The following is a 12,262-nucleotide window of genomic DNA, read 5'->3' as shown; positions in this document are numbered from 1 at the left end:
TAGTGACCACCTTACTCCTAGTCCATAGTCCCCTTTCCTCCATACGCCCACCCGCCATCCCCTCTAATAAGGTTCCTCTGTTATTGCTAATAGGTCTCTGACCAGGCGATAGAAAAGGACTGATGGGCGATGCGCAGGGCGTAGCCAAGGTGGGCAGGGTTACGGCCGCGTGCCGGGCCCCACGCAAGAAAGAGAGGAAGGACACATTTTTGGAAAAATGTGGATGCTTTTTACAAAGTGCTCCGGTCCCGTCCCACAGGACGGATAGATGTCCCATAAGTATGGAGGAAAGGGGACTATGGACTAGGAGTAAGTTGGTCACTACGGTGAGTAACCTGGTTAATATTCTACCCCTAACCAAGCTCCTCCTTGCCCATGGCTTTCACTGCTATTCCTATGCAGATGATGTGTAGATTACTGCACGCCTGGATCTCGCTCTCTCCCTGTCTCTGTGTTGAGTCTGTGGGTGCCAGTATGTCTAATAACTGGGTTAGGTTGAACAGGGACAAGACAGAGGTGCTTGTAGTTGGTCTCCATCATGGCAGCTCTTTAGACTCCGCTGTTCTGGCCCCCCTCTCTGGGCGCGTTCCCCTCACCAGTTTCCACCGTGAAGGACTTGGGCATCAGAATATCTGCTTTTCTATCAGCTGAGGACCAGGTTAGTGCAGTATGCCAAAAGGGGCATCTTCCACTTAAATTCCTCCGGAAAGTTCTTCCTTTCCTACCCCTTTAGCTGCGCATGCCTGTTGTTGCCTTTCTGGTCCTGGGCTCACTGCACTATTGCAATTCCCTCTTTTTGGCACAACCATCAAATTCGACACTTAGAGCTGCCACTTCATCGTCTATGGCCAGCCATATCACCCCTGTTCTTCGCCGTTTGCACTGGCTCCCAGTGGCAAAGTGGATTCAATTTAAATCTGCCAGCCGGGATCACCACACTTTTTATGGTACAGGTGTGGAATATCTCCAAGCTAAAGTGTGCCCTTACATTCCCTCACGAGCTCTGCGCTCTGCTGATGCCTGTCTTATTCAGACCCTGCACTTTAAATATTCTCACATTGCTGGTGGCCCATCTTTGGAACTCCCTTCCCCAGACGCTTCATGCGACTGGGATCCATCTCTTGTTCAGATGTTCCTGGGAAACCTACCTGTTCTAAGGCCTTGTGGCTTTCTCCCAGTCATTGTCGTCCGAATCTATTCAACATCAAGATGCCCTTGGGCGGATGTTGCACTTTACAAATGATTGTAACATAACATGACATAACAAATATTTCTCCAAGTGAGTGTGGTGGGGATCTGGCCCTCTATGGTCTGCTGGGCCTGGAGATCCCATGCAGCAGAGGCAATGACCAGTCATCCATTCAGACCTGGTCTGAAGGTGGAAGGCTTTACTGGGGTGAATGTGTCGACCCCCACTGATTGGATGGCTAAAGATATTTTTGCTGGATTGTTCTGACATGTGATTGTGCCCCATTTAAAGACCCATAAGAACCCTATGAAAGACACATTACCTCCTTGACCACCTTCCCTTGAAGCGCGGCAGCCTCCTTTTTTATGTCTGTGTCTGTCTGGCACCCTTTGGCCATAGTCAGAGTGCGGTATAGGGAGTTCTTATCTTCGGACTGGTCTGGCACAATGGACCCATCAGGTGTCAAAAGGCTGAATCGTCCGTTGTATAGGTCTTCTTTCCCTTTCACACGATTACGAACATTATCAATCCAATTTGAGCCACTGAAAAAAAGACAGCCAAGTATTAGAACAGGTCTACAACATCCCAACAATTCTAAAAATGAAGATGCCCATGGTTTAGGGTGCACCTGTGTGAACCCACTGGTTCAGTCGTCATAGTGACCATCTCCTGGACACCTCCTACTGGTCTTTTCCTCCTCTACTTCACTTCATGTTTCAGGGTCTTTGCTTGATCTCACTTCGCCCTTCCTTTTCTCTGACCATTCACTACTATATTTCACTTTTAATCCACCATCTCTGTTTATGCCACGTACAAGGTGCCGATTTCTTGGCCACAATCCGTTCTTACCCCCATTTTCAAGAAGGGAGATACTCAGGATCCGGCTAACTATTGGCCCATTGCTTTGATCGAATCGACTTGTAATGTCTTCTCCACACTGCTGCTTAGAGACCTGAATACCTATTTAGTGGAAACAAACATTCTATCTCGCTTTCAGGTAGGATTCAGGCAGCAAGTTGGAACCCCCTGCAATGCCACGCTAGTTAAACATCTGTTGCTTAGTGCCAAGGTTCCTCATGGGGGGCAGTATGTATATGGCCTCCCTGGATCTTTCACCAGCATTTGACTGTGTTGAGCGTGTTTTCCTTGGTTTGAACGTGCCCCATAAATTGGTCTGTCTAGTGGCTGCATTGCATTACAATTCCACTGTTAGGATTTGCCTAAATAAGGAGGGCTTTTCACTAAACCCATTCCGGTTCCACTTGGGCAAAGACAGGGTTGTATACTGTCACCGACTCTTTTTAATCTGTATTTGTGCGACATAGAACATCTGTGGGAGAAGCCCGATTTAATTGTGGTAAGGCTGGGACACCTGAGAATTCACTGGCTGGCATCTGCGGATGGCATCAGCATTTTTTAATGGACTCCGCAGGGCCTTCATAGCAAACTCAGCATCTTTGCGGCGTATACCGCATGAATAATCTGGCCATTAATGGAGCGAAATTTAAGGTGGTGATCCTCACGAAACTTAAGCACCCAAAGGTAATGCCATGGTGTGTGGGGGAGGATATCATTGAAAGGGTACCATCTATGCGTTACTTGGGGTTCTATTTATCCAATATTGAGTCAATTGAAATGTGGCGATGTGTACTAGAGGCAAAGCTAATGCTGCTACTCTCTCACATGATGCGTATTTATTTGAAACTCCATTTCCAGTTTGCCTGCTCTCAAATACTATTTGGGCAAGATAGAACTGTTACTGTTGTATGGGTTAGACATGGCATGTTTAGAGCTTGGCGCCTGTCTGAATGCCATGCAAAGGACCTTGTGGCTTGCCCTGTTAGTGCCCAATGGGATGGTTAGGCATGAACTCAACCTGATCTCATTATAGGCTAGATTACAATGGAGACAGTTATTGTTGTACTTCAAGTGTGTGTACAGATCTGAATCAGATTATGCTCAATTGTTCAGTTCCGGCTGTTAAAAGGTTTCAGGACAATATGGACAACTTATTGGCAGGAATTGGCTGAAATGTGCTTGAGCTAAAATGCAATCCCGACTTAGCATTACATGTTTTCACCCCTTTACCTTTTCTGTTGCAAAGCACTCTGGTTATGGAGATTGTTGGTGGGGACCCAGGATTGGTTCATAAAGGTAGTCTTAACCTACACCAATCCCTGTGGTCCATTTGGCTTTTGGGTAGATCATCTGAAGACTTCACAAAGAGTAGCAAGACGAACTCAGCATTGGACCCTGGCTGAAGATGCAGTCTGCCTTACATCTTCCTCCAGTGAAGGAAGGGCAGGACCTCCAAGAGGGAAGCAAGGTCCCGCCCCTAAACATCTTCCAGGGAACAAAGGGAGACACTGAATCCAGAGGACCCTCCAGCAGCCCCAGAACCAGTACCCAGCCAGCACACAGCGTGCCCTGATAGGCTATGCAGCAAGCTTCCTGGATACGAAGTGCCAGGAGGTCTCTGAACATACAACCAAGGAAAAGGCAGCTACCTGCAACACACTCCACAGCTGTGGGCTGTCCACCTTAAAGGATGACACAAACCCAGTGAAGAAGCTAGGAGGATTGCATCAACAAGCATCTTCCGACATCTGCCTTAAAAGTACTTTTCGAGCCAGTCGAGCCCCTCAAGCTGCAACCGACTGCTCCACTGACTGTTGATATGCGGAAGTCGCTAAAGCCATCAGAGACGCCTCAACCAGTGCTTCAGAACCGCTGACCAGCACTGAGACAATGATTCCTGACCCTGAGCTGCCGTATAGAGCAGCCTGCAGCCATCCGACCAGCCTTGCTCACCAAACTGGTTGCCGCCTGATACCCACAGCTGTCTAACATCTTGAACTCTGTCACAGAAGCTGCAAAGCATCTTGAAACTGACTTGACCCTGTCGAGGACCAACAACACCTACAAACACAAAGTACAATGTTGTTGAGTCCCTCTGGTCCTTATCCAAAGGCCCCTAGAGACATTCTATGATCCATTGCTCCCTTTGTATTGAAACCAAGTATTCTTGAACTATTGGGATTAATTACTATACTCACTACCCTACTATCAGTATCCAGAGTACATCCCTTTCCTTCATGAAACCACCTGTCCTCTGTGTTCCCTTACAGGGTGGGCTGTATTTTGTAGTGTGCGTGGGCTGTATTTTGTAGTGTGCTTGAACTGTATGTTGTGATAACAGTAAAGTAGATGTGTGTGTACAACCTTGACTGGACAGTCCCTTTTATCATTGGGTAATAATTGTATTTTCACTGTGTTGCAACTAACCAACGATCCACAACCTTTTGGAGATAAGCCTGCCGGTTTATAATGTCCTTGTGTTTCCAATGTGTTTAGATCCCTTCTGGTGTACTAGAGGTGTAGGGCTGATTGATGGTTTCAAAGCTGCTATTCATCCCTAGACCACTGGTGCCCCGGAAGTCGATTTGTCACATGGGCACATGGGATGTCCAATCGTTCAGCGTTAAGGGCCTGTTCTGGGCCCCTTCCTATTTGAATTCTACACCTTCTCTCTCTCCAAACTCCTCCCCTACTTGTTCTTTCCGTCTCACCCATTTTCGAACGATGCTCAAATCTTCTGCCTTATCTGTCCTTTCAAATCACTAACTGCATATCTGCTCCTGTCTCTAGATGACACTGATGTGCCTTTGCCCTACTCTACGTATCACATCCCCCAAGGGTTGTGGTCTGTGGCATTCTCTTGGAGAGTGATCAGAAATGCCAGAACTTCATCCCTGCCACTGCTGTGGCTGCCAGGCTAAACCTCCTGGACACCTGTAAAAGCTGCCTCCGTCTCACCTTTCCCAAAACACCCATTGCTTCCTGAATCTGGGGCAGATGGGTTACTGCCTCTGCCTTTTCGTGGCTCTCTCTCTGCAATCCTCTGCATCTCTCAAAAAGGAACTGGTTTATGCTACCTGCACATGGCACAACACCCCACAGTTCTCGCCTAGCTCGAGTACAACCTTCACATGGAGTGTGAAGATATAGAGGGCGTCCCAGCTGAGACAGGCCCGAAACTGCCCCTAAGAATCCCATTCTCTCCCTGGAGGGGGTCGCAGAATCTTATAGGTCTGTCATTGACCCAACGGCCATTACCACTGGATCGCAGCCTTGTGATCACTGGTGCATTGAGGAGAGCCTGGTTAGCTTAAAACCAACAGTGACCTGGAGCTACTTTCTGATCCCCAGGCATTAACTTTGAATGTTTGAGAATGTAAATAAAGAATTATTATGGCACATCTAGGACACATTTAAATATAATGGATCATACATAATGAGCAAAAAGTGAAAGGGTGCATTGGCTGTAAAGGTTTGTTTTTTCAGTGTACTGTGTGCTCAATCCTCACTTTCCAGCCTACTGTCAAAGAGCCACACTTGAACTGCTGCACAGAAAGGCACAGAACCACTCTTGGTACAAAGCTTTCGACAAATAACATCTGTTGCAATAACTACAGAGAACATGTGTAATGCTGTGTTTGTCCAATTTTAAAATCAAACAAAATCCAAGCTTTGATACCTTTTATTGTACTGATAGAAAATAGTATGTTCAAATGGTAGATACATAAGCTTTCATCGCATGGAGTGGAGGTGGGGCAGATGACAAAATTCACAACATCTAATTTACATGACCATAAGAACACCTTTTAACTCCATTGGGTGCAGAAAGAAGAGCACAAGGAGCTCTGTCATGCAAGGCCCTTTTATCTACAGAGCAGTGCATTTGGTAAGAGGAAACTGACACATACTAGAACCCACTGAAGCAGGAAAGAGGAAACCGACGCATCCTCCAACCCACTGGAGCAGGAAAGAGGAAACTGACACATCCTCAAGCCCGCTGAAACAGGAAAGAGCAAACCAACACATCCTCAAATCCACTGGAGCAGGAAAGAGGAAACCAACACACCCTATAACCCACTGAAGCAGGAAAGAGGAAACAGACACATACTTGCACCCATGGGAGAAGGAATGCGGAAACCGACATATGCTCATATCCACGGGAGCACGAAAGAGGAAAATGACTCATCCTCACAGCCACTGGAGCATGAAAGAGGAAACCGATACATACTTGCACCCACTGGAACGGGAATGCGTAAACTAACACATCCTCAAATCCATTGGAGCAGGAAAGAGTGAACCGAAACACCCTCATAGCCACAGGAGCAGGAAAGAGGAAACCGACACATTCTCACACCCACTGGAGCAAGAAAGAGGGAACCCACACATCCTCACACCCTCTGGAGCAGGAAAGAGAGAACTGACACATTCTCACAAATACTGGAGCAAAAAAGAGGAAACCGATTCATCCTCACAGCCACTTGAACAGTAAAGAGGAAACCAACACATACTCACACCCACTGAAGCAGGAAAGATGGAAGCGACACATCCTCACACCCACTGGAGCAGGAAAGAGGAAACTGACTCATCCTCTCACCCACTGAAGCAGGAAAGAGGAAACCAACGCATTATCCTCCAACCCACTGGAGCAGGAAAGAGGAAACTGACACATCCTCAAGCCCGCTGAAACAGGAAAGAGCAAACCAACACATCCTCAAATCCACTGGAGCAGGAAAGAGTGAACCGAAACACCCTCATAGCCACAGGAGCAGGAAAGAGGAAACCGACACATTCTCACACCCACTGGAGCAGGAAAGAGGAAACCAACACACCCTAAAACCCACTGGAGCAGGAAAGAGGAAACAGACACATACTTGCACCCATTGGAGAAGGAATGCGGAAACCGACATATGCTCATATCCACGGGAGCACGAAAGAGGAAAATGACTCATCCTCACACCCACTGGAGCAGGAAAGAGGAAACCGACACATTCTCACACCCACTGGAGCAGGAAAGAGGAAACTGACTCATCCTCACACCCACTGGAGCAGGAAAGAGGAAACTGACTCATCCTCACACCCACTGGAGCAGGAAAGAGGAAACTGACTCATCCTCACACCCACTGGAGCAGGAAAGAGGAAACTGAATCATCCTCACAGCCACTAGAGAAAAAAAGAGGAAACCGACACAACTTGCACCCACTGGAGTAGAAATGCAGAAACTAACATATGCTCAAATCCACTGGAGCAGGAAAGAGGAAATCGACTCATCCTCACAGCCACTGGAGCATGAAAGAGGAAACTGACACATACTAGCACCCACTAGAGTAGAAAAGAGGAAACCGACACATCCTCAAGCCCACTGAAACAGGAAAGAGGAAACCAATACATCCTCAAATCCACTGGAAAAGGAAAGAGGAAACCAACACACCCTATAACCCACTGGAGCAGGAAAGAGGAAACAGACACATACTTGCACCCATTGGAGAAGGAATGCAGAAACCGACATATCCTCATATCCACTGGAGCACGAAAGTGGAAATTGACTCATCCTCACAGCCACTGGAGAATGAAAGAGGAAACCGACACATACTTGCACCCACTGGAACAGGAATGCATAATCTAACACACACTCATAGCCACTGGAGCAGGAAAGAGGAAACCAACACGTCCGCACACCCACTGAAGCAGGAAAGAGGAAACTGACTCATCCTCACACCCACTGGAGCCGGTAAGAGGAAACCGAATCATCCTCACAGCTACTAGAGAAGGCAAGAATAAACCGACACATACTTGCACCCACTGGAGAAGAAATGCGGAAACTGACATATCCTCATATCCACTGAAGCAGGAAAGAGGAAATTGACTCATCCTCACAGCCCCTGGAGCATGAAAGAGGAAACTGACACCCACTGGAGCAGGAAAGAGGAAACCGACACATCCTCAAACCCACTGGAGCAGGAAAGAGGAAACCGACACATCCTCAAGCCCACTGAAACAGGAAAGACGAAACCAACACATCCTCAAATCCACTGGAGCAGGAAAGAGGACACCAACACACCCTGAAACCCACTGGAGCAGGAAAGAGGAAAAAGGCACATACTTGCACCCAATGGAGAAGGAATTCGGAAACTAACATATCCTCAAATCCACTGGCGCACGAAAGAGGAAATTGACTCATCCTCACAGCCACTGGAGCATGAAAGAGGAAACTGACACATACTTGCACCCACTGGAACAGGAATGCTTAAACTAACACATCCTCAAATCCACTGGAGCAGGAAAGAGTGAACCAAAACACCCTCATAGCCACTGGATCAGGAAAGAGGAAACCAACACATTCGCACACCCACCGGATCAAGAAAGAGGGAACTGAGACATCCTCACAGCCACTGGACCAGGAAAGAGGAGACGGACACATACTCGCACCCACTGGAGCAGGAAAGAGGTAACCGACACATCCTCACACCCACTGGAGCAGAAAAGAGGAAACAGACTCATCCTCACACCCACTGGAGCAGGAAAGAGGAATCTGACTCATACTCACAGCCACTGGAGCAGGAAAGAGGAAACCCCATCATCCTCACAGCCACTGGAGCATGAAAGAGGAAACCGACACATACTTGCACCCACTGGAACAGGAATGCATAAACTAACACATCCTCAAATCCACTGGAGCAGGAAAGAGTGAACCAAAACACCCTTATAGCCACTGGAGCAGGAGAGAGGAAACCAACACATTTTCACACCCACTAGAGCAAAAAAGAGCAAACCAACACATTCTCACACCCACTGGAGCAAGAAGGGTGGAACTGAGACATCCTCACAGCCACTGGAACAGGAATGCGGAAACTAATACATCTTCAAATCCACTGGAGCAGGAAAGAGGGAACCGGCACATTCTCACACCCACTGGAGCAAGAAAGAGGGAACTGAGACATCCTCACAGCCACTGGACCAGGAAAGAGGAGACGGACACATACTCGCACCCACTGGAGCAGGAAAGAGGTAACCGACACATCCTCACACCCACTGGAGCAGAAAAGAGGAAACAGACTCATCCTCACACCCACTGGAGCAGGAAAGAGGAATCTGACTCATACTCACAGCCACTGGAGCAGGAAAGAGGAAGCCCCATCATTCTCACAGCCACTGGAGCAGGAAAGAGGAAACAGACACATACTTGCACCCACTGGAACAGGAATGCATAAACTAACACATCCTCAAATCCACTGGAGCAGGAAAGAGTGAACCAAAACACCCTTATAGCCACTGGAGCAGGAGAGAGGAAACCAACACATTTTCACACCCACTAGAGCAAAAAAGAGCAAACCAACACATTCTCACACCCACTGGAGCAAGAAGGGTGGAACTGAGACATCCTCACAGCCACTGGAACAGGAATGCGGAAACGAATACATCCTCAAATCCACTGGAGCAGGAAAGAGTGAACCGAAACACCCTCATAGCCACAGGAGCAGAAAAGAGGAGACAGACACATTGTCACACCCACTGGAGCAAGAAAGAGGGAACCCACACATCCTCACACCCTCTGGAGCAGGAAAGAGAGAACCGACACATTCTCACAAATACTGGAGCAAGAAAGAGGAAACCGATTCATCCTCACACCCACTGGAGCAGGAAAGAGGAAACTGACTCATCCTCACACCCACTGGAGCAGGAAAGATGGAAGCGACACATCCTCACACCCACTGGAGCAGGAAAGAGGAAACTGACTCATCCTCACACCCACTGGAGCAGGAAAGAGGAAACCGATTCATCCTCACAGCCACTGGAGCAGGAAAGAGGAAACTGAATCATCCTCACAGCCACTAGAGAAAAAAAGAGGAAACCGACACATACTTGCACCCACTGGAGCAGGAATGCGGAAACTAACATATCCTCAAATCCACTGGAGCAGGAAAGAGTGAACCGAAACATCCTCATAGCCACTGGAGCAAGAAAGAGGAAACCACCTCATCCTCACAGCCACTAGAGCAGGAAAGAGGAAACCAACACATCCTTACACCCACTGGAGCAGGAAAAAGGAAACCGACTCATCCTCACACCCACTGGAGCAAGAAAGAGGAAACCACCTCATCCTCACAGCCACTAGAGCAGGAAAGAGGAAACCAAACCATCCTCACAGCCACTAGAGAAGAAAAGAGGAAACAGACACATACTTGCATCCACTGGACCTTGGAAGTTGCTGATCTATCTGGAGCGAGTGAAGCCTGTGAGTTAGTGTGACCTCAGCTCTACCCCGAGGCCTTCCCTGTATCTGCCAGGTGCTTCTTACGATGATAAAATGAGGGAGGGTGCTTTTTTAGACCCAATAACCTGCTGAATTAATTTTGTGGGGTGCATGACTTAGTCTCTTGGCTTCCAGTGCAGGGAGAGCTTTGCCCATTTGTTGGTTTGGCACTATGGTGGCATAAGCCACTTTGCCAAAAACCATTATTACTGTAAAAAAAAAAAAAAGGAGAAATGGGAGTTCGGGAGCAGTAGTGTATGGCGTTATCATGACAACATGCCGATGCTTGGCTGATGAAATGGCTGAAGCAACAGCCGGCCTTCACCCTCCTGCTCACGCCTGCCGGCGTTCTGCTGTTGCCGGGGAGCTGTGTGGCACTCCCAAGTTGGAAGAAATAAATGTACAAAAGCAGATGGCCAATCAGTTTTAGACTATGCTTAAGGTCTACAGCGGAGTGTTTTGTTTTCTGCTGTCTGCCAAGGTCCTGTCCGGTAGTGCCTCCCAGGCAGATTTGGAGTACAGCTTCCCATAGATACTGATTTTAATGGAATGCTACCAACAATGGCTAGGTGATGGCTAGTGGTGATATTGGTTTGGGTAAATAGAAGGTATCTTTATTTTATTTCAGATTCTCCCTTCCTTCCTTCCTTCCTTCCTTCCTTCCTTCCTTCCTTCCTTCCTTCCTTCCTTCCTTCCTTCCTTCCTTCCTTCCTTCCTTCCTTCCTTCCTTCCTTCCTTCCTTCCTTCCTTCCTTCCTTTCCCTTCCTTTCCTTTTCTCCTTCCCCCTCTTTCTCCTCACTTACATTCCTTTTTTCTTCCCCCTTTCTCTCCTCCCTTCCTTTCCTTTCTTCCATCTCTCCTCCTCCCTTCCTTTCCTTTCTTCCTTCCCCTTGCACTCTCTCCTCCCTTCTTTTCCTTCAGTCCTTCTCCCTCTCTCCTTCCTTCCTTCCTTCTCCTTCCTTCCTTCCTTCCTTCCTTCCTTCCTTCCTTCCTTCCTTCCTTCCTTCCTTCCTTCCTTCCTTCCTTCCTTCCTTCCTTCCTTCCTTCCTTCCTTCCTTCCTTCCTTCCTTCCTTCCTTCCTTCCTTCTCCCCATCTCTCTCCTCCTTTCCTTTCCTCCCTTCCTTCTCCCTCTCTATCCTACCTTCCTTTCCTTCTTTCCTTCTCCGTCTCTCTCTCCTCCATTCCTGTCCGCTCATTTCCTTTCTTCTTCCCCCTCGCTCTCACTCTCCTTCCTTTCTTCCTTCCCCCTCAACTCCCTTCCTTTCCTTTGTTCTTCCCCCTGGCTCTCTCTATCCTACCTCCCTTTCCCTTCCTTGGCTTTCTTCCTTTCCTCTCTCTCTCTCTCTCCCACTCTCTTGCTCTCCCCTCCCTTCCTGTCCCTTCCTTCCTTCCTTCCTCCCTCCCTCCCTTCCTTCCTCCTCCCTCCCTCCCTCCCTCCCTCCCTTCCTTCCTTCCTTCCTTCTTTCCCTCCCTCCCTCCCTCCCTTCCCTCCCTCCCTCCCTCCCTTCCTTCCTTCCTTCCTCCCTTCCTCCTTTCCTTCCTTCCTTCCTTCCTTCCTTCCTTCCTCCCTCCCTCCCTCCCTTCCTTCCTTCCTCCCTCCCTCCCTTCCTTCCTTCCTTCCTTCCTTCCTTCCTCCCTCCCTCCCTCCCTCCCTCCCTTCTTTCCCTCCCTCCCTCCCTCCCTCCCTCCCTTCCTTCCTCCCTTCCTTCCTTCCTTCCTTCCTTCCTTCCTTCCTTCCTTCCTTCCTTCCTTCCTTCCTTCCTTCCTTCCTTCCTTCCTTCCTTCCTTCCTTCTCCCTCTCTCCTTCCTTCCTTCCTTCCTTCCTTCCTTCCTTCCTTCCTTCCTTCCTTCCTTCCTTCCTTCCTTCCTTCCTTCCTTCCTTCCTTCCTTCCTGTCCCTTCCTTTCCTTTTCTCCTTCCCCCTCTCTCTCCTCACTTACATTCCTTTTTTCTTCCCCCTTTCT

General features: G+C 48.4%; 1 protein-coding gene across 1 annotated transcript in view; it reads right to left on the bottom strand.

Annotated features, from left to right (window-relative positions):
• LOC138510644 (uncharacterized) overlaps nt 1–12,262 on the bottom strand; it is a 130,184-nt gene that overhangs the window by 61,129 nt on the left and 56,793 nt on the right. Inside the window, exon 4 of the mRNA XM_069626432.1 lies at nt 1,512–1,731. Within this exon, the coding sequence (XP_069482533.1) occupies nt 1,512–1,731 (220 nt within the window). The remainder of the gene's footprint in view (nt 1–1,511; nt 1,732–12,262) is intronic.

This window comes from Ambystoma mexicanum, chromosome 6p (assembly GCF_040938575.1).
Source record: "Ambystoma mexicanum isolate Mex_15411 chromosome 6p, UKY_AmexF1_1, whole genome shotgun sequence".
NCBI classification, from domain to species: domain Eukaryota; kingdom Metazoa; phylum Chordata; class Amphibia; order Caudata; family Ambystomatidae; genus Ambystoma; species Ambystoma mexicanum.
The sequence above is the reverse complement of the archived record's forward strand: the minus strand, read 5'-3'. Positions and strand labels throughout refer to the sequence as shown.